We start from the raw sequence: 22,669 nt of genomic DNA, 5'->3' as shown, positions 1-22,669 counted from the left end.
CCATGAGGCCAAGTCCAGGAGAACCTCTTCTTCCAAATTCAGCTGCTGCTTTAACCAACGGCATTTACTGCAGTCAGCAGTATGTGCAGACAGGTGTTTCAGGCATGGGAAAACTTGCTTGCTTGAAAACTTCTCAATATTAGATCACATCATGGAAAATGGCAAAGGTGATAGTACTGAATAGACAGTATTTGTTTCTTCGGACAGCTGTGGAGCAGGAAGTGAAGGGAACACCAGTTTGTTGCCCTATAAATGGGTTGGAAGACACTTACCTCTCTCTCATATTTAAGAGCCAGTATAGGGCATGTGAATAACAGAACAAAAAAGATTGGCAGGGATGGGAGCATGCTGCTAGCATGCCTAGAAATAGGTGGTCATGTAGGATAGTCTGAGGAATAATGTAATGGCTGTGAGACATCAGTGATGCTTCCACATATGTAGCTGAATAATTGAGGCCCTGTCTCTGCAAGGCACAGTCAGTATATGCTGAAGCCTCCAAATCTGCTGAATACAACAGCAAACCTGACTTTTGGAAGGGTTTTTATGTAGCTGGTCAGCTGGTGGCATCCTAGAAATCACACCAGAGAGGGGTCCTTAGGAAGGAGATGAGAAAGAGAGAGGTTTGGTGACTTAAACCCATATAAAGAGAAAAGTGCAAAGGCATTTGTGGGAAAAGCAGGCAAAAAGGAGGCTGTGTAACTCATAGGCTTATCTCGCTCCACTGCTCTGAGCATTACTGCTGAGTGGAGCTGAGAATAAATTTCTCCCTCCCTGGTGTTGAAGCTCTCCCAGCTCCATCTGGTTTCATCAATTCTTGTTACTTTGTCTATGGATTCATTATAGTGTCCTGATATCTTCCTGGTACTGACAGCTTGGACCTGTGATGGGCCAGAGCCTCACCTGGGGCAAATCAACCCTTGCATTCCTCCGAGCCATGCAGATTCACACCAGCTGGGAAAGAGGAACGGGTGCCAGCGAAGGGGCTCGCTGGGACTGCACTGTTGTAATTGATTTTGTATGGGAGAGGCTCACACTGTGCAGCGATGGTTCGGAACATAACGCTTCGCATCATCTGAGCACGCGGGTGGCTTTGACTCAGTGTAGTTGTAAGGCAGGGCTAGAGTTTACCCTTGAGGTAATCGTGCAGTTTCTGCTTTGTTGTTGTTGTTGTTGTTGTTTTTCTTTTATAGAAAATAGCCAGGAGTGTGGAGTTTCTGCAGCTGCATCGCTGTGTCATCCTTTTGTTCCACTACATTAGTGCCCAAAACTCAAGGGTGTACCAAGAAAAGTTTATGCCCTGGTTGGCTCTGGTTTGAGATTTTTGAGTATCGAATTCTGATTTTTCTTAAAAACAGACAATATCTTGTCAGATTGAAATTTTCATTCCTTTTTAGTCTGAAAAAGTTTAGGGGAAAAAAAGTTTATTACTTTTTAATTTTGGAATTTTTCCTCTCCTGTTTCTCTTTCTTTATTATGCACCCCCCCCTGTTTATTTGGGTGACATTAGAAAACCAAGAAAAAGAAGTTCATTTTCTTTCCACGTTTGGCCAAAATGCATCATTTTGAACGTGTTCCAAACGCATTTTTTTTTTCCAGAGGAGACACAGTTAGAGGAAGCAGTCATATATTATGTATTTTAATGAGCCTGAAATAAGCAGATATAATGATATAAGGACATTCTGTAATATAACGAGGCTGAGCAGTCACGGCCTGTGACTGCATATGATGTGATGCATAGGCAGCAGTTACTGGTCTGAATTTTGCTTTCCAGTGGATGCATGGAAAGGGATGTGCAAAGCATGACTATTTTGGTAGCTTAAGGTGCAGCACTGCTGCTCACAAAGTGGCCAAGAGCAGGACCCCAGGGCTCAAAGATCGTGAAAGGCAGCGGGACAGCCACATGGCCTTGGAAAAACCTGATAAACTCTACCAGAAAGGCAGTGTGCGGAGAATGAGAAAATAGCATTGCACCAAGCGCTTCCAGGGACTGAAGCGAGAGTACATGCCCCAAGGCAAATATTATGACTATTTAACATTTATGGTGTGGTGACGCCTGGAGTCTTCCTCCAGGTATTGGCAACACTGAGCTCAAACACAAAGCAGACACTGCACGCTCAGGACTGAGCTGAGCTGCCGTCCTGCTTGGGCACAGAGCTCTGCGGGAGACGGCGCTGAAGAAAGTCATGAGTCAGCCTCCCTCTGAGATTATGGGGCTGGCTTCGAATGCAACAGGCTCCTTTCAGCTTGCGTCCTGGCTTTTGATCCCCAAGAGATATGTTTTGGAGCTTTCTTCCCTTGCAAATAACAGGTTAGATGTTTAAAAAGTGGGAGACTCACGTTATCACCTGACTCCAGGAGCTGGGACTTTTAGAAACAAACAGAAAAAAAAGGGGGGGGGGGAAGCCAAGTGCCCTGAGACCTGGGATACAATTGTGGGAGCTGGCAACAGCAGGGAGATCAAAGAGTTGAGTTAGTCCAATAAAAGTGTAATAATGAGCGATTTCAGCTGTCTGCTTATTGCAAACAGATGACATCTCTTAATGGGATAAGGTTCAGCGAAGCGGTTTCCCAACACCTTAGAGGATGGCCCTGCTCAATGGCCCGTTCCCACTCCCGCAAGAGAAGAGGCTCTTCCCAGCTGCTACGGGGCTGGAAAGGCAACGGGGAGAGCGGGGAGGGCCTTCTGCATGGCCAGAGTGGCTGGGACACCCCAGGAGGCAACGCGCACCCGAAAGGAGCCAGGCTTTCTGCAAAGCTTCGGCCTGGGAGCCAGCGCGGGGAGGCCTCCCAGAAAACGAGGGGTTGCTCTTTACTTTGTATTCTGGCAAACATAAGCAACCCAGAAGAAATGCAGCCCTGTCAACACTTTCCCAGTGATATGAGCGCTTTTTTCTTTTCCTGCCTCCCCTGCTGCATTATTCAAGACCATAAAATATTCACCGGCCTCCCCGCTCCTTCCTCCCCCACCACTGCAAAACAAAACCCCAAACAATAATTCAAGCCCCCTTCCTCGCCGTGTCTTGCAAAAGGCTAGGAAATAAATTTCTTGCTATGGGTTGTTTTTATAGTGCACCTTCGTAGCGAGATTTAATCATGGAGGCCAATTTCACACCGCCTTGAAATGGACCCATAAACTTAGCTCAGCATCGAATTCCTCCCCTGCCCCTGCGCTGAGCCACGCTCGCAGCCTGCTTTTCCAGCGCTGCTCTGCAGTGTCCCCGGCTTCACGGGGCTCGCAGGAGGAAAGCTCCGCCACCAGCCAAAACCACATTTACAGGCTTTTTCCACAAGAAAGGCCAAAGCTATACAGACCGTGCTTGTGCTGTACGAGTTGTGCATCGCCAACCAGAAAGGGTCTGATCCTGCCTGAGTCATCCTGTGTCAGGGAGGGAGTCCCAGGCAAGTCGGGGCATTGCTCTTGAGGGTAAAAGTGGTGCTGGGGAGGGAGGCCGTGGGCTGTAGTTACCATTCGCTTGTCCAGGAGAGGGGTTTCTTTTCTTTTGACCACAGGCAAGTCTCTAGGCTTTGCGAAGAAAGTGCAAGGCCGGCAATCGTACGGTCAGTCCCGGGGAATGGAGACGCTGTTGTGTTTTATTGCTTGGGAGATGACTGCGAGCAACCCGCAGCTCCTGCTGGCTCCCAGCTGAGCACTATGCACTATGTGGTCCTGGGGAGAGCTTTGTCCCCATTGGCCAACAGGGAGGGAGCCCACCAGGAAGAGTGGGATTGCTGCAGTAGGTCAGGGAAGTAATTCGGGTCTTGCAACAACCTGCCTCTTCTGGTTCATGCTGTTTCCCCATCAGGGCACTCATAGGGTTGGGTCTTCCAGACAGTACTATGTTTCTCAGAGATCAAACCTACCATCAGCTAGCCCCTTGCTGTCAGAGGGGCTGCTCAGATGCTGAGTTTTACTCAAGTTTGACTTTGGGTACATGAGGCGACCCAAAGAAAAGGTCCAATGTGCGCTCGGCAAGGTGTAGTCTCGCCTCATGAATGGAAACGGAGGGATCGAGCGCAGTGCTCATGGGCACATCTGAACTGGCTTTGATCCAGCAAGCACAGTGGTGCTCCTGAAGCATGGACGTGTCTGACTAATGCAGGTATTTGTGGTGGTGAAATCAATCTCTGGCCAGGCAAATTAGTAATCACTGCAGAGTAGGAGGCATCTGTAAGGCATGTTTTGCTCTGTGCCAGATTGAGCATGTACAGTAGGTCACTGGATTTGCCCTCTGTAAGGGTCTGTTCCCTCCAGCGGTCCCACTGGCCCACTGATCGGGGTGTCCAGGTCTGATGCACATCACATGAGATGGGTCTTACTCCATCTCTCAGATCCCAGATGTATGTCTCCTGCCCACAGCGAAGCCCACGTTGTCTGGGCTATGCAGCAGCTGGTGCCTTGGCAGGCCAGAGTAAAGTCAACATGGATGTATCAAGCCGTGCTGAGACCTGGCCTTGCTCTAGGGTAGATGTACTCTAAGTTTTGGCTGATGCTGCCAATAATTCTACATCCTCCCATCCTGCAAATCAGAGCAGGTCTGTCCCAGTGCAAAGCAAACAGCTTGCATGATTTAGGTGCTTTGCTTTAAACCCCAAGCCTTCTCCGTAAGTCTTTTTAATCTGATTGCTGCCTTGTGCATGCACAGGTTCATGGCACCGGGGGATTTTCTGTGGGTGACTAATAGCTCCTTTGCAGCACAAGATCTGACCAATATGTGGGAAGGGAAGAATCGCCATAAGCATTTTCCCTTTTTAGCAGTTTTAATTTAAAACGAGTTATTAGCTGGGAAAACACAGCCCTTCCCCCCACTTGGGTAAACATACACTTTAATATGTTTCAGTGAGGAGAGGATGAGAGATAGAAGTTTCCATTGATTTTATTTTTTTTCCCTAGATTAAGAAATATTTAAAACGCGTAAATAAAATGCTCCATTGCAAAAATGCTGGTCTCCTTTTCCAAAGCAAGGCGGGGAATGGAGCTAAATTGAAATATAACCTTCTAGGGTGATCTCTTAAAGTGAAACCAGTTTCAATGGGATTTAAGTGCCTCCCTCCACCCACAGTCTCCCTGCTTGAATATTTATGTTCTTATGGAGTGTGACACATTCTTTTTTTTCCTTTTTTTTTTATATTGCATGATATAATGAATCAGAGTTTTGTAGCCACAGCAGTGAATTTATGGTGCTACGTATGTGTCATGAATAATGCTGAAGTTTCCTGGTTTTAATTAAATCTGTTCCATTTATGATACTGCTATGTTGCAACAGTGCGGTAGGAGGCAATGCCCACAGGACACCCTCGAAATGTGTGCTGTCAGGAGACACTGGTCGTGACTGCCTCCTCTGTGCAAGAGTTGGCTGGAGCCAGAAACAACAAGCCCTTGTTTTGTGCGTGTCTCCATCTCTCTCCTTCTCTGTCCTAACACATCTTGGTCCTAACCTTCAGGCATCTTCTGGCATCCTAGTACTGGTATTAGACCCCTGCTGGGAAATATTACCAGTTGCAACCACATGAATAGCAACTTTTGTGAGATGGGCAAGTAGCCCATATATTACAATGCTGTGACCGCAAACTCATTGTCACAGTAATAGGATTCAAACACTTCTTGTTAGAGGAGCCTAATTTAACGGTTCCTCTCCATTGTCTTTTTGGGGACTGATGGTTTGACTACCAAAAGTCAATCTGGCTTGCTCTTATCTGTCTGGCTCCTATCTACCAGAGTAACCATGCCACTGGTTGGTGAGGTGAGGTTTGGCAGTGCTGGCACGCACCACTCATTGCTCTCGTTACCGTGGAGGGTACATGAGTCAGGCACCATGCTAAATCGTGTGAATATGATCCTGTGACTCCCAAAGAGATCTTAATTGCAAGCTCACGGCGGCTGTTTGCTCACACGTTGTCACTAAGTAAAAAGGCGCAAAGCGATTGACCTACTTGACTTCCAGGAGCACCTTGCAGCTTTGTCCAAGGACTGGCCAAAGCCAGCACAGTCCTCATGTGGCCATCACCCTGCAGCACAGGAGCAGTACACACCGGGGAGGGGGGTACGCCACAGGATTTCCACTGCCCGGAAATTAGAGTAGCCAGGCTCTGCCTGCTTCTGCTAATGAGCTTTTTTTCCTGGTTTCTTTTCTGGTGTGATTTTAGGAGCACTTCTGGAGCTTGGACAAGACTGAAAATAAGATTCTACCACAGCTTATCCTCCAGATCTGGGACAATGATAAGTTCTCTTTTGATGACTATTTGGGTAAGTGGGGAGATGTTTTTGGCTCCATTCCTGCTGATGCAGACACAAAGCAAGCAATTATTGAATCCTTTCACGATATGAAGAAAATCTAACAAGACTAGTTCAGACCAGTCATCAGCATTCAGTGGCAGAATAGTTCAGGACTGGTGATAAGTAGTTTATGTTAGGCAGATTTCCAGTCTCAGCCTGCAGTAGACTGTTGCTGGGCTGACATAAACTGTCAAGAGCATCATCGTATCCAACAGATCCACCATCTCCCAGGAAGGCCAAGCAGAGGGATTATACCATTCACTCAGTCCTTCAACTCTCTCCCTTAAATATCCTTAAGCGAGCAGACCTTTCCCCTAGAGTTTCCTATAAATTTCTACTTGTTTGTGGGAGGTTGTTGCTTCCAGTGCTGTCTCCATAATAAGGGAGAATTATTGGCCTCAATCCTTTTTATAACCCATTTTATATCCTCTATTTGTAACCACTTTTCATGTCTCCCTTCAGTCCGCTCTCCTCCCAAAGAAGCATGTCTGCCCTTTCAGCCCTCACCAGCTCATTTCCATCCCGCTTGCTGTGTCCTTCCAGACGGGACCGTAAGACGTCACGGTTCTGCCTGGTCTGCGTGGACCTGCATCAAGGCTAACCTTATATTTCCGCTGAAACCACCAGACAGAAGCATTGTCCTGTCTTGTTTTAATTGGGATGCATATATATAAAACACAGCTGGGTCTAGCGCTTGCCTCTTCCAATGCTGGCCTAGGTAATCAACCTCACCAATCTAGGTTTAGGCCAAGAAGGAAAAAAAAGTGCCTCTAATATGAAAGACAGCAGAGCAATGCAGTAGATTATCTCTGCAGAAGTTGGAGCTTGCAGCATCAGGATTTTTTTTTGATGGATCTTGTTCTACCTTTTTTTTTTTTTTTTTACCACTAAAGAAATTTCAAATATCAGAAACTTCACTGAGCAAGTACATGATTAAGATCCTTTTAAATCCTTAATCTTTAACCTGTTTGGCTAGATCTTTTGTTCTTATTCACAGTCTCTAAAAGCTGTGTCTCCTTTCTACTGTAAGGTGCATTCCCCCACACATCACAAGCTCTCGTTCAATCTCCTCTGTACAACTGCCAACAAATTCCTTGCAAATTCTAACAAATAAAAATGGTCCTTGGCTTTTATATAGGACTTTTCATCAATGGACCTCAAAAATGTTTCGCAGCAAACCTAATTTCTTCTGTTATTGTCCTTGGATGCAAGAAACCGTGGCACAGAAAACCTAAGGATACAAGCATATTAGTGAATGTGATTCATCCACATCCGTGTGGCTACTGTCCCTCAGCTGAGCTTTAGTAAGAGACCTAGTGCGTGCTCTTGGCGCTTTCCGGTTGTAAGGTAAAATAGTGTAGCAGAGTAAATTAAATGCAGGCGCTTTAAGCTTACATGTTTCACCTTGAAACTGATGTCCATTGCAACTGCTCAGCTGACAGGTGGTAACTTTCTCATCCACTGCAAATATGCTATATTCATTCAGTTTACTATTCTTTCATCACTCAGGAAGCCTATGGTAGAGAACTGAGCTCACATTTCCTCAAGGTTAGCAAATTACACTAATTTTAAGGCCACTCTTTGTCTGAGAAGGAAGCTATTAATTTTGTGAGATAACATTCATATTTAGACTGCTGCAATTACTTTGTTGGCTAGGACAATAAGACAGCGCGTCTGGAGATCTGTGAGCCTCCTGCCCAACGCTCTTATACTGACTGTGCTGTAGATGCATTCAGTTTGAGTTTCACCTAAATGTCTTAATCTTCATTGAAAATCCCAGCCTGCCTCTCTGACCTCAGTGCAAACCATCCAAAGTGATAGCTGCATACAGACAACTACAGAGGTAAAGTAGGTAAATGACGAGAATAGCTTTCATCAGACTTCTAATAGAGCTTGGTTAGTGGTGAAACTCAATATAGACACACAATAGAGATATAAATGTGCTCCTGACTGTCTACTGGACATTTTTCGCCTATAGAATTCAAAAGCAATGCACAGAATGAGCTATAAGTGTGCTTTCTGTCTGGGACCTTCCCACGGGTACACCCACACTGTGGGTTAAGCATTCAATCTGGTCACCTCTTCAGACCTGGCCTGACCTCACTCTGCAGTTGTAACAACTCATCCCGTTTTAAGCATCCCACCTCGGTATGAGTTTTAGAAATGCCTTGGAGTAGGTCTACCAGGACAACCAGAATAGCTGAAGTACTCACCAGCCCAACCAGCCAGTAGATAGTGTACAGGGTCTAGCAACCTCTCCTAGAAGGACTTCATGGCTACCATAGCAAGAGACAGTGGGATACCTTTTGGACCAGAGCTCAGGTCTTCCTAAGTGCAATGGTGATGCTGAGTGCTCAAGTCCTAGGCAGATCCAGGGGCTAAAACCGGTGCTATGCCTGGAAAATAGGACCACACTTGATTTGCTCTTCCCCTGCCTGTGTAGGTATGCCCAAGCTCTCTGAGGTCACGAGGGTGCCATGGTGAGTGTTTCTGAGCTTTCAGGGAAATAGTCCTTGTTTTAAGGAGCTGTTACACCAAGGTGTCTTCCTTATAACATTCCTCCTTGCAGGCTCCATTCAGATGGATCTAAACCGGATGCCCAAACCTGCCAAGACTGCTGAAAAGTGCTCTTTAGAGCTAGTAGATGAGACCTTGTCTTCAGGACGTTTTGTATCGCTCTTTGAGCAGAAAACTGTCAAGGGTTGGTGGCCCTGTGTTGCTGAGCAGGATCAGAAGAAGATCCTGGCGGTAAGGACTTTCATGCTCTTTGGCAACCTCTTTATGCATTTTCCTGTGGGGGGAACTCACTAAAAGCGTTGAAGAGGGAAGTGGTTGGGCCAAACTCATGCAGAAAGCCACGGTCAGGGCAGTAAACTCAGTTTTGGCCTTCGGATCTTACAAGCTGGACCAGTCTGTGCCAGCTGGACGTTATCTGGGATTTTTTACAGCATGATGCAAATGCCTCAGGACAAATTGTTTGTCCTTTTGGATATTGCTTCTGTGTTTTGAAACTTTGCCAAATAATTTGACTCTCTGTCCCATATATTCTTAACGCTATGGTGTTGTGGCTAGTAGTATAGAAAGGATTCAGTTGTCAGACTAATATATTTAAAGGTAAGTGTCTGGGCTCCAATGTGAATTAGTGACAACCATTCAGTACAGGTAATGGAGCCTATCTAGTGAATGAAATCATCCAATAAAGGGCGTCAGCTCAGTTACCTAAACTTGGGTGTCGATGACATTTGAGGTGCCCTGAGGTATCTGGGATGACTGCCCAGATATAGCAGATAGGAGGCAGGACTCAGGGGAATGGCAGGACATGCCACAGAGCCTGAAACACTAGGAGGTGCCCATGTTTAAGTGCTGAAGCCTGAACTCACCTGCCTAGGTGAGTCTCACCTGCCTCACTCGCCTTACTTAAAAGGAGATGAGTCTCCCTCCGGACATCATCGATGGAATTGAAATAGATATCCAGGGACTATAGCGGGAACCTGGGCACTTGGTGTGCCTGGGCATAGACACTTTGCGCGCCTGCGCATAGACACATCATGCCCCTGTAGTAGACACCTCCAGTGAACAAATTGTATCTTATAGTCCTGGCCCCTGAGACCTTAGAGTCTAAGTTGCCTGAGGCTAGGCGATGATTTCCTCAGAAGTATGACTTGCTGCCAGCTTTACATAGATAATAATGTGGGTTTGTAAGTCCCAGCTTGTAGCTCATAAGCAAGTTTCTGGAGACTAGAAAATTGCTCTGCATACTAATCTCAGTCATGGGATATAGGTAGCCCTGGTCCTGCAGGCTGGTGTAATTGTACACTTGGATATTTGGTTTGCTGGGAATCATCACCATTGTTGGCTTATTCTCCATTTTCTTGTCATACCTTTCGGCATATGATCTCCTCTCCTAGGCCTTTGAATTCTTTACATGTAGAGCAGGGACGACACCAGCTTAGCTAACGATAATATGAAGGAACCCAACATGGCTTCAGTTGTTTTGATGGGAGGAAGATCAGTTTCAACAGGCTAGAGCACATCCATGTCCTGTCTGATACCTCTACTCCTGTTCTGCAGTGGTAGTCTTCACTGCCTAGGAATATTGCAGTGGGCAGGTACAGAAATCTGGCCTTACCGGCCTCCTTGTGGTCCTTGTAGGTGGTGGCTGGGTTACATTCAACTATTCTTTCTTTCCCTAATCAGTGTTTTACATCATAAATTCATTTCATTTCTTCTCCTCCCTCTCCCTTTTTTTTAACCCACACAGGGTAAACTGGAAATGACTTTGGAAATTGTGGCAGAACAGGAGCATGAAGAGCGGCCAGCGGGGATGGGTCGTGATGAGCCAAATATGAACCCCAGGCTGGAGGACCCCAAGTAAGAGCATCTTAAATAAAAAATAACCATCAGGGCACAGAGTTCTTAAGGAGCAAATTAAAAAACTGGGGTCCTAGCCTGAGACACTGCAGTCTGCAATGGGCTTGCTCTGGTTTAGGCTGCATTTCTCAAGTGCTGTGCTCAGACTATACAAGCTGAGACAGTCCAGAATGGCTGGGGGGGTCTGGCCTGGACAGCCGAAGAGACCAGTTGACATCCTCTGTCCAGGGGAATGTGCATTTCCAGGGTGCGCAGCCTGCTCATTACAGCGGGGTGTCCTGGTCAGGGTTCCGGGATGGTGGTGGCCCTCCTTTGGGATGCTCAGTCCTACCAGGAAACTCAGAAGTGACCTCCACTTTGTCTTGGCTTCAGACGCCCAGAGACCTCCTTCCTGTGGTTCACCTCTCCGTACAAGACCTTGAAGTACATCCTGTGGCGGCGGTACAAGTGGGTGGTTATCTTGGCCCTCGTGCTCTTCATTTTGCTGCTCTTCCTTGGGATCTTCATCTACGCCTTCCCGGTATGATAGGTGTGGGAGAGGAGAGGGGGGATGAATAAGCCCCACCAGGTGTTCCCCAGGTGCAGTGCCAAGTCTCAGTGGCTGCCCAGCCTCAGTTTTGTCCATGCACATGCTTACTCTGCCTTGACAGAGATGGTCCCAGGGCATGTGGCTGCAGAGTTCCACGCTGGTCCCGGGGGAACAACCCTGTGGACTGCTAGGGGCCAGAAGCAGAGTTTGTGCATCTGCTGCAGAAGCACTGCAAGGCGCGCACCTCTTTGTGCCTATGTTTTGTTTGCTCTCTAACAATGCCAAGGTTAATTGATTGTTCCCAAAGAGAGATTCGAGCAGCTGATGTCAGAGGTGTAGGGTCGGTGGGAAAATCCCTGAGAAAAGCACAGCCTAATTAGAAAAAAAGTCATTTTACAGGGCTGAGCAGTGGCAAAAAACTGTATGGGTCAGTAATTGTTTAAAGATGCAGGCTAGTTTACAGGCATTTGGGCAGCCCCGTCTCTCATTATCAAGGCTTGGAGCAGTTTATACCAATATAATGTCTCAAACAAGGGGGAGGCTTTCCACCTCGTTAATCAAGAAAGTGACTTTTTCTTGCCTTGCCCTCAGTTCCACTGGCAAAACAAAATAAATAAATAGCGGAGCCCCAGCCTTCCAGTTTGGCATAGGACAGGTTTTTGTATCCTCCTCTGTTTCTACGACACTGGAATAAGTCATATTGGCTTTTGAATGCCGTTTCCCCTCCTACCAGACTGATAAGAAAAATGACTCGCCTCTCTCTTTCCAGCGCTTAGCAAATTCTGCTCCTTGTATATGAAAATTTTTTTTAGAAAAGAGCTCATTGGGGTAATTTATAACATTGTATGAGAGAATGTGGCTGCCTTCTGCAGATGGCTTTGTGTGTTTGCAATGTGCAACTAAAAAGCAAGGTGTGGAATTTCTCCTCACCATTGTAATCACTTTCAGATGATTTGAAATCGTGCATGCTCAATTGTTCCCGTCAAGAAAAATGGGAGAGTGTTAGATCACGCCTCTCTCTGTCTCCATATCCTCATATCCATGGGAAGGGCTGGAATACTTTTCCTGCTGGAGAAGCAATTCCTTAGGTGCTAAGTAGTAAGAAGGAGGAAATAATTGTTCAAGTGCAGATTTCTGCCCCATCACGTCCTCTCTGCCCTGTACTCCAAGCCATTCATGGATACTCCCCTTTATGTCGAGTAGCAAAAACTAAACCTTTTTGACCAAGAAGAACTCAGCGTTTCCCTGAAGCTGCAAGTGGCTTTGCATTTGTTCCAGCGGTATCCTACAAAAACAATGTTAAGAGAAGCAAAAATTCACAAACTATAAATATTGATTTACACTCATTATTACTTGGGATTTTTCCCTGTTTCCTAGCTAAATGTTGTAGTATTTAATTTCATTTGGTCAGGTCAACTTTTAGTCATATTTCTAAAAAGTAAGGCCATGTTTCATGGAATTTTTCTGTTTTTCATACATTTGGCCGGCTTCCCCTAGATTTTTGAGGTCGCTGGTTCTGTATCTATTTGGAGATTCAGTTGCTCTCCCGTTTCATCAAACACTAAATTTGGCAACAGCAGTGGTGATGGTTTGTGCATGAAGGATGCTGCTGGCACACTGACCTCTGGCAGGGCTTGCTGTTACAAGCCTGATTAAACGCACTGAAGAACAATCCCCTCTCAGTTCTGCTCCGATCTGTGCGCCAGGAGTAACGTCAGGTCCCATTTAAAATAAGGGCCCTGTTGTGGTAGGTGCTGTGTACAGGGTGGTGCTGCTCCACGCGTGCAGCTTCGAGGTCCTGAGCAGGAGCTCGAGGGTCTTCTGACCACCCAGCCCCTCTCATCCCAGTCAAAGGAGTGGCTTGTGGGTGGTGGCAAGGAAACCTCAAGAGAAGCCCACGAGGGCACATGAGCCATCAACCTACGCAGACAGAGGGGATGGGAGTACAAGGCTGTCCATAGCAGCAGAGTGGCGCACAAAGGTGATGTCACCGATTTTCTGCTTCTATTACTCTTTTTGCTACGGCCTTGCATGAGATCTCATTGAAAGCTTTATGCTTATTGTGAGCTCCACTGGGACCCCCTGGGCCCGTTTGCTCATCACTTTTCAGGAGCTAGTCCTCGACTGAGCAGGAGCCCCAGGACCCGCATGTGGTCTGAAAAAGTCTATGTGCAGTGTGAATTCCCTGTCGGCATGCAGTCTTAGGAGGCAAGGACTGAAAGCAGGAAGTGGAGAGTAGGGAGTTTGGAAGACTTTGAGCCACCAGTTGAACGGAGATGGTTTTAGGAAATGCTTCAGTGAGTGCCAGCGCCCAAATGAGCCCACCCAAAGTGCTTATGAAAGGGGACTGAGCCGCCTCTCTGTGGGAGAGGAGCCCAGCTCTACCTGGCAAGCCTGCTGAGGTGCATGCAGTTCCCAGTGCACCAGGCAAATATGTCCTGCATGCCCTGGAGGTGCCCAGAAGAGCCTCTGCCCACTGATGACAAGAGTCATCTATCTCCCACCGTTGGGGTGGAGATGCCCAGTGTGAGACCTTTCCTGCAATGCAAGGTGCTCAGTGCAAGGCACGGCTGTGGATGTGGTGCTGTCACCTCCTGCTGTGTGCTGGCTTCACTGCATTCCTATCTCTTCTTTTGTAATGTTGCCGTGGGTCACCCCTGTTTTCTTCAGACTGAGCGTCCAACGAAGTTTAGCTCAGTCATGACACTTATCTCCACCTGGGAGTGTCACATGCCACGTGCCAGCTGCTGCCAGTTGTCTGCTTTCAAGCCGGAGATGTCTGAGCCCTGGCTCCAAACCTTGTTCAGTTTGGGCTCTACCTGAGGACACTGAGCTAAGATGCCTTTAGTGAGAAATATCTGTCCACATAATCCCCTGGGAGACAGACCAGGCAGGGAGCTAAGCCAACCTTGTATATGTTGCCCTTCCATCTGAAACAGGAATCTCACCTGAAAACAAACCTGGGCTATTATCATTGGCTCTCAGCATTAAAATGGGCTTTTTTGATTTATTCCTATTCCTTGTATAGTGCTGAAAGCTTCAAACCACACAGTCCCAGCTTTGTGGTCAGCACAGTTCAAGAGTACAAGCCTGCTCCAGAGCTGTGGGCTCCCACCTGTCCCTGCGATGGATGGGCTGATGCAGTTCCCAGCACTGGCTGGGCTCGTGCTTCTCCATCAACATAAACAAGTTGATGTCTTGGTCTTGTTCAGAATAGCCAGCAAGCGAAGTTTTACAGACCAGGGAAGCATGTTGCTCATTACACAGAGAAATAGAATAACCTGCAAAAAAGCCAAGGCATTTAAAGCTACTTCAGTGACCGGCACCTGCTGGAAGCGGAAGGAATCGGAAACTGTTTAAGTTGTGAGCTTGTGTGCTTCCCCGTTCACAGGACGCAGTCTGTGTGACCCCATTCGCCCCATTCCTCTTGGGGCGAAAAGCTTGTATAATTGCCCCAATTGCCTGTGCATCTGCCATCTGCTACCTTCCAAACTGTTTGTCTGCATGTAATCCCCGTGTGCTGGTGAGGCAGCCTGTCCGCGTAGCGCTCGACCAGCCATGGAGCACGGTCCCTGGATGGAGCGAGGGGGAGATGTGCTGGTGGAGAAGAGGCCGGTGGCACTTCAGGGGAAGAGGATGTTCATCAGGACATATAGGGGAAGCATTGCAGGAGGGGAAATTCAGGCAGAAGCCCATGAGAAATCAGTCGTCATTAGCTCTGCTGTTCACAGAGTAACTTGTTTTAGTGGCTGAGAGGTCATTTCCAACAGGAAAGCCTTTTGGTTTTGGTTGGAAAAACTGCATAGTATTGCAGATTTCCATAAAAAGTTGTCTAGTTTTACAAAAATGGGGAAAAATGTTGAAAATCTGATATTCTGAGGTTCTTCATTTTTACTGTGGCTCTTCCACCTAGTCTTAGTGTCGGGTTACTTGACAGCCTGCATTAACTTTCTTTACAGAGTGGTTATCATTATGGTCTGTACAAACTAGGACTCTGGGAATGGCATTCCTTGGATATTTCCCATATGATTTCCTTACACGGTCCTTATATTTAACTTGACATCAGAAGATTCTTTAAACAACAGACGAAAGTATAATAAGATCCAGTAGCTGGAAGTTGAAGTTAGAGGAGTTATTCCAGTGGAAATAGGATGCTAATTTTTGAGAGGAAGGGTAATTAGCCGTTGCAACATTGTGCCAAAGGCTGTGGTAAATTCATCATTGCTTGAAGTGTCCACATATTGAGACTGAATGTCTTTCTAAAAGATATGCTCTAGTTCCACCACGTATTCCTGTCCAGCAGTGTTCATTTATTGGCATGTTGTGGGGCCTTTTGGAAAGACTCGCTGACTTCATTGGACTTTTCATCTGATATTGCTATGGCTGAGAGGAGTCTCAGGCCAGTGCTTAGACAGAAGGTCAGAAGGAAAGATCATAAAAGTCCTGTCTGGGCTTCTGAATCTATAAAGTATAGTGAATACTGTGGTTAAGATATCTCCCCGAAGCGGTGATTATTGTAAAGATTTTAATGGCTTCCACCATAGAAAAATTTAACATGACTTCCAGCTGGATTTAGCTCTATTTTGCAGTACCATGAAAATGTTTACTACCTTTTAAAGCTCTGTTTGTGTTCTGCAAGCCCGGCTTTGCTTCCATTGCCATTAATTCTAATTACAGCTTACTTTCTGCGCTGATTGATAATCCTGCTTGGCTTTCAACACTTTGTTAATACAAATTCATAGCTGGACAGAAAACTTGCTACCCTCTAGAATACAACCATTCAAATCATAACAAATAGGAATATTTTGGAGGATAGACCAAAAGACAAATTGATGGATAATTAATTAGAAGGTTATATTCCACTGGAGGCTTTTCTAATGACTTCTGGTAAACTGCCCTAGCTTTGCTTATTTGATTTATGGCATTATTAGAAATCCTCAACTGGCAAACTGCCTCATAATTTGCTACACGTAGTAATTTATCAAGATGCCTTTGGTCAAACTTTACTTCTATTTTTTTCCCCCTTCTCCAAAGAACTTGCTCGTAACTAGCATTATGCTTTGTTTCCAAAGTTGCTTTTTTAAAGCGACAGAGTGATAGAACATCCTGTACCAATTAAATTCAATATGCTTGGAAGGAACTTCCAAATTGGCTAGTACAATTGTGCGGGTGTGTGAATCAGAGCTACTTTAAATAGAGCTCTTTTCAAATGACCTAAACATGCATCTTCATATATTATTTTCATGGTGGTCCTGATAAACAGCATTTACACAGCTCATTCTTTTCCACAGTGTTGCCATCTTCTCCCTTGTCAAGCAGGGAATCACATTTATAATAGGCTAAAATATTGCGACACCTCATCTTCGATAGCACCTTCCTTGCAGGATACTTCCCCATTCAGCCAGGATGAGCAGAGCATGGTACAGATCCCAGCAAACAGTCCTGGGAAGAACTTGCCTGGCGTGTTTGCTTATTAGGAGCAATCAAATGCTGACGCTGAAGCAGATGGGTGAGGTGTTAAGGGGTGCAGACAGGGACAGGAGAAGATTTCAGCAGTAGGTTTGCATTTCTTGATTGCCTTTGGCAGATCCTTTGGAAAAAGTCCACAGATCTGCAGACTAGGTTCATACTCAGGCTCTCAGTTGGGTTGGAGCAGGGCAGGAACCGTCCTGTTGCTGTCCAGACTGGCTAATGCTTGGCGTAATCCCCGGCACAGTTTCTGGCCCACGCAAAGCAGCGCTCTCCAGGCAATACCACAGCACAGCTTGGGGGATGCTCAGGGACCAGGGCCAGTTTCCAAAGGATCTGACCCAGCAGGCAGAGCAGATGAGGCCACCAGCTTTGGGGGACAGTGGGTAGGCAGAGAGTTTAGCCGTATGGACGTGAGAGCAGTCCCTGGTGAGTGAATATAGCCTCGGGGTTTGCAGAGGAGCAGCGAGAGCAGGCACGGGGGGACACGGGGAGCCAGAGGAGAGGGGAAGGTTGGAGCAACCCAGCCAAAGACTGAAAAGGTCTCCTCAATGCAAGTAGGCATGGGGCACTGAGAAGGTGCTCGTGGGGAGGTGGCAAATTCTTTAAGGGTAAGAAGAGGTGGAAATTTGTCTTAGGAACTGGTGGAAAGAGAAATCAAAGTCTGAGTGTGACTGCTGGTGCTCGCTTGCTGGTGCATGTGACTGCTAGCTTCTGCTGGAAGCAAGCAAACCCTGTTTTCCCACACGTCTTGGACTATCTGCTGTCCTTGCTAGCGGGGATGCTCTCCTTGCTTCTTGTCTCCGAGGGCCGGGGCTTTGTTGCGATGTCCATCTGGCAGCCCCGAACACGTGGCCATAGTCCTGTCCACAGTTTTGTGCCATACCCAAAAGACCATCTTGACGTCCACATACCAGTGTGCTCTAACTTTTCTTTCCGTTCCTTTTCCTCCCCTCCAGAACTACGCTGCTATGAAACTGGTAAAACCTTTCAGCTGAAGCTGTGCTGGTGGACACCGGAAAGGTCCAGTGCCTGCCTGGGGTTTTGGAAATGAGTTACTGCTCTGCACTGGATCACATCAGCAGATGGAGAAGAAAAAGGAACACCCTCTCCCAGGCCCTAGGCTGCTGCCAAAATGAAGATGTAACGTTCCTTGACACAATATGCAGAATACCACCTACAGCACTCACCGCTGAAGCAGCATGTAGACAATACCTAAGTTGAAATATTTCTTATTTTACTTCTCTCTCTGTCTGCCTTTTTTGTTTTTTTTTTATGATTTGTAAAGCTTGAATATCAATGCAAAACTGAAGAGGGCCGGGGAGAAAAGGACCTTTTCATATGACTTAATTATAGCCTGCAAGCCTATAAAGATGTTGCAGTCCTTAGTAGAGGAATTATGGGCTGCTGGTCTAAGCAGTAGATGCAAGCCAAAAACTCTCAGGTTGTGAGCACTTTCCTTTGCGCTCTGACAAGCCTCAGTTTTCCTTTGCCATGCAATGGTTTATATATAAAGTCTGCTGAAGACAGAATGTGCTGTACAGCCCAAAACTGGGGGCTGTCACGATGCCTTCCCAAAGGGAGCAGGAACTGTGAGATACAGGACCCAGCGCAAGGCTCTGAGACACAAGACTTGAGGCAGGAATTGATGGTGATGATAAAATAAAAACTCCCATTGAATTCTGTGCTCATGAAGGGCCACATAGTGTGGCCCAGATTTTTTGGAGCTTGTTTTCCCTCTAAGCTGCTCTTTTACCTCTACAATCCCACATGCCTCTCTTCAAAACCTGCATTTTGGTGGCAAAGACAATGGAGTTAGTCTGCGACCGGCTCTGAGAGCAACCCCAGGATCAAAACCGTGCACATGCGCTTTGCTCTTCTCCCCTCCTGCTACCTGCAACCTCTGCAGCCATAATTAAGTGAACAATATTGGTCTTTAACTTCCTATGCTCCTAAACATACTTAAGTCAAACAGTACAAAACTAGCCTGCAAAATAAGTTGTGCAACTTGCTGCTGCAAGACGCTGATGAGGCAGGTAACCTGTAGCTTTGGGAACAGGTTTGTTCACTTTATATTTTAAGAGTTAAATATTAGGAGATATATCCTGCAGGTCTTGCTCAGCCCAGGCTCCCACTGGAGCAAACGGCAGTTGTGATAGAACTGGGATGGCAGTATTGGGACATTTCTGCCGTTTTCTACCCGAACATTGAATTTAGTCCCTTGTCCCGTCCATCTGGCGCTCTGCTGCTGCAATTAGATGGAGCGAGGTAGACTAAGACAGTTTTTTTGTGCTCCCTGGTCATGAGAGGATGCTGAGCAAGACAGCAATAGTCACAGATTTTTCTCCTGCATCCGCTCACCCTGCAAGGAGGCCACTCCCAAGCGGGGACCCTGAGCTGTCTCTTGTGTGACCGCCATCCTGCTGCTCTGGCATGGCTTGACTTGCCCCTCGGTCCCATTGAAATAAAAGGAAGCTTCCCTGCTGCCTTCTGCAGGGTGAGACATTTCTTCCTCACTTTCATTTGTCCCCTGAAGCCGCTGTTACTCAACATGACGCGTGAGAGTAAGCAGCAATGAAAAGTGATACCGAGGGATCAGTGTTTCTCAGGACAAGCCATGCTAATGTAAGCTCCTGTCCTGCTCCAGGAAAGCACTTAAGCATGTGCTTTTTCCTTGTCTTCTGCGAAGAACATGCTTAAGTGCTTTGCTGGATAGGGACGTAATGCCTTGAGCATTAAATCCCTTGTTAGTCAGTTCTGTAACAGCACCCAGATTGCGTGGGTCAGTTCTCTGCTGCGTGTGAAGATGGTGTATTTGACCTGGAGGACATGCAGCTGTGAAAACCCATCTTTACTTCCGAGGTTTAGCTCATCCAGCATCTTATTTCCAAAAGTGGCTGGTGCTTGGGAGGTCAAGTTGACTCTGGGCTTGCATGCCCCAGGGTGTTTCATTTTACCAGCACAGTTAAGTATTTCATATTTTGCATTTGTTCAATTTTTCCCTAGAAGTCTCCTAACATCATTTGTATCCGCACCCCTGGTTGTTAGCCACTATCAGACTACCAGCTCTTGGTCAAATCCTGTGTAATGCTTCCCCCTGAGGATCTGATGAGCTGAGGACAAAAGCTACTTGGTGAAATTGGCTGCTCCTGACTTGTGCTTGGGTTTGCACCTCTTTTTAATTATTATTTTTTTCTTTCATGTTATTCTATGAAATGCTGGTGCCTGTGTGGTTGGTTCTTGTACCACTTCCAGCACGAACCAGCTCAGCTGGGGAGTCTGAGAGTCTTGCTGGCTGCTTGGACACCTCACTTTCCTAATTTGCAGAGGGGAATCAGGCCTGTTAGTTCACCTCCTTGCCTCGATTTGCAGTGTCTGTGAAATTTCTCATCTTGGCATTATTGCTCTGTAACCCTCACCTATTTCAAAAACAAAATGTTGGTGCCAAGAGCCCCAAACAGGTGGGTGATCCATGCTTGAGTACTAAGCACTGCTTATGTCTGGCTGCTCATCAGCAAGCCTATTGCAATGAGTAGACTGTCTGTCCCAGCAGTGCCAAGCAACCTACCAAAACAGCACGCTCATTTGTCACCTCTCCAGAGCCTTTCCAAGCAAGAAATCACATTTTATTCCCCAGCACTTACCAGCAGCTCTCCCCTGGCAAACCTGAATAGGTTTGCCAGCGGAGGGGGAAGCAGGATCCAGGCCGTTCAAATGTATAGAGAAAAGGAAAGTGTTACATCCCTGTGTGCAATTCTTGTGTTCCCCAGTCCAGGCTCTAGGGCCAAGTTTCACACCACAAGACTCTGCGGGCCTGTGTTGAGTCAAAGCAGACTTGAGCACATGAAAACATCAGTTCAGCCCCTTTTGCATTGCCGCTTGAACGCCATCTGTTTGCCTCGCTGTGGGCCCTCTGTATCTGGGTTATGTCTCTCCACCAAAGCCAGTGGGGAGGTGGGGACTGTGTAAAGTCTTCTCTGTGGCTCCCCGTCATTCAGGGGTTTGAAATGGCTGGAAGATATATGTATCACCTGTCTATGCCTTATATACAATATTGCAGATTTCACTGTGGTTACAAATGAAATGCTCTGAAAAACCTTCTGCTTCCTGGTATGTTTTATTGTGTTGATGGTTGAGGCACCTTGCCTTTCTGCTGTGTGAATGCGGAAGACACAGGTGGAAGGAACGGAACGGGGAAATGAAGTGCCCTCTGCTCCTCTTTTCTCTACTGTTGTTGCAAGGAAGCAGGAGAAGAGACCAGAAAGAGTGGAGAAGAGAGGATAAAAGGGGGATAAGGGTTGCACAAACTTTAGCCTCCTGTGGGAACTGGAAAGGCAGAAAGCGTTCATCTTCTCTGGCTGCCCTGGGCCACAGATGGGCAGTTCTGGTGAGGAGGCTAAAGCAGACAGATACATATTGGGACAAACCTGAGCTGCTGCACTGTAAATACCCGGCTTCTCCTGAAACGGGGGTGTTGTCTCTCCAGAAAAGCATCTGTCTTGGAAAATGGTTTGTTCCCCTCTGTCTTCTTCCCATTTCTTGACTTTGCTTGGAAAGCAGCACATCCTGTTGGGTCTGGGTCTGTTCCTTGCCTGGGTGGGGAGGACTGGTCTGGCCAGTGCTGCTGTCATTCGGTGTGACCAAGCAAGAGCTCTCTGATGGCCAGTTCGGAGATGGTGGTCCTCAGTAGGATGGTGGGAGGCGGGAGAGCAGGAGATGGGTCTTGCACCCGTACATGAGACATGCCAGACTGCAGACGTGGATGCTATGGCATGGGAAGGGGAAAGGGCAGGAGAACCTAACCATGGTTTCCCATGCGCATGCCGATAGTGCCGCCTAGCCCTCCTGCCTATGTGTACGCGCACATGCACGTGTGTGCGTGCGCGCACGTAAAAGTTAATTACAGACTGGTCCTCTGTTTAAACACTTTTGTGATGCTTGTTTTCCTATTATTTCCTTGGCCTTTAACTTGATGTTGTGCATAATTTAAGGCTGGAGTTATGGAGTGCATGAGGTCTCCTTAGGGGAGGCCTTGACAACACACCTTTGTGTTTCACACCCGCCTGGGTTTGGCCCCGCCAGCCGGAGGGGCGGCAAGATTAGGAGCTGGAAAGCTGCCACCCCGCATTCAGGCTGAACTTCTTTAACCTCCAGTAGGCTCACTGGCCTCACCTGGTAAGTTCAGAAAAACGTAGTAAAAGAGCCGAGCTGATTTTTGCCTTAAATAACGATGATTCTGTATTAATCGCCTGGTCTTGCTCAGAAGGAAGAGGTTTTCACCCAGAGCAGCAGCTCGCAATGAAGAGGTTTGAGGAGCGGGAGGTGGGACAAGAGCGAGGGGGACCGGGAAGGGGGAGGAAGAGGTCAAGGCGCTGCCATGGCTGGCTGTAAAAATACAGGTCTGTGAAGCCGTTTGCAGACCCTGCCCTCACTCACGTTGTGTTTGTTGGTTTAACCCGAGCTAATGGGGCCTGCAGTCAGTTTTACTCATTACCTGCTGACAGAACGGAAACACACTGTGCGAGCTTCTGTTGGGAGGCTGGGCTAGGCTGCGCCGCCGCCGTGTCCCCGGCCCAGCGGCGATGCCATGCCCGAGCGGCTGAGCACGCCTGCTGCTGGCGCCTGACCCTGCCCACGGGAACCCGAGCAGGTCCCACCGGGATTTTCCCACGCCGATGCACAGGGGGAGCTGAGGGAAGGTTGCATTTTGTGGCGACATGGCTCTGAGCATCCTCCTGGCAGCTCAGCGACATGTTTCTGCCTTGTTTTCTGAGCTAACTTTGACGCACCGTGGAGCTGACCCTTGAATAAGCCAGTGTGGCTTTGCAGCTCATTGCACACCGGTGAGTCGGGACCAGCTGTACATGGATGCTCTTAGCCTGCATGAGGGGCAGGAGAGGACTAGCTGCCCACACGCCGGAACAGGCCACGCTGGCTGGGCCGTGGTACCTGCCATGGGTCAGGTGCGGGTGCACAACTCCCAAAGCTCCTCTGGTGCACAGAGGCCAGGACCATTGCCCTAACGT

The 22,669-nt window shown here is 47.4% G+C and overlaps 1 protein-coding gene across 13 annotated transcripts in view; it reads left to right on the top strand.

Annotated features, from left to right (window-relative positions):
• DYSF (dysferlin) overlaps window positions 1–20,742 on the top strand; it is a 120,522-nt gene extending 99,780 nt beyond the window's left edge. For all 13 annotated transcript variants that reach the window (XM_068943888.1, XM_068943884.1, XM_068943881.1 and 10 more), the window contains 5 exons: window positions 6,145–6,244; window positions 8,844–9,022; window positions 10,536–10,645; window positions 11,018–11,165; window positions 17,603–20,742. In XM_068943888.1, coding sequence (XP_068799989.1) covers window positions 6,145–6,244; window positions 8,844–9,022; window positions 10,536–10,645; window positions 11,018–11,165; window positions 17,603–17,641 — 576 coding nt within the window. In that variant the 3' untranslated portion in view covers window positions 17,642–20,742. The remainder of the gene's footprint in view (window positions 1–6,144; window positions 6,245–8,843; window positions 9,023–10,535; window positions 10,646–11,017; window positions 11,166–17,602) is intronic.
• The last annotated feature ends 1,927 nt before the right edge of the window (window positions 20,743–22,669 follow it).

Source organism: Struthio camelus, chromosome 4 (assembly GCF_040807025.1).
Source record: "Struthio camelus isolate bStrCam1 chromosome 4, bStrCam1.hap1, whole genome shotgun sequence".
NCBI classification, from domain to species: Eukaryota; Metazoa; Chordata; class Aves; order Struthioniformes; family Struthionidae; genus Struthio; species Struthio camelus.
The sequence above is the reverse complement of the archived record's forward strand: the minus strand, read 5'-3'. Positions and strand labels throughout refer to the sequence as shown.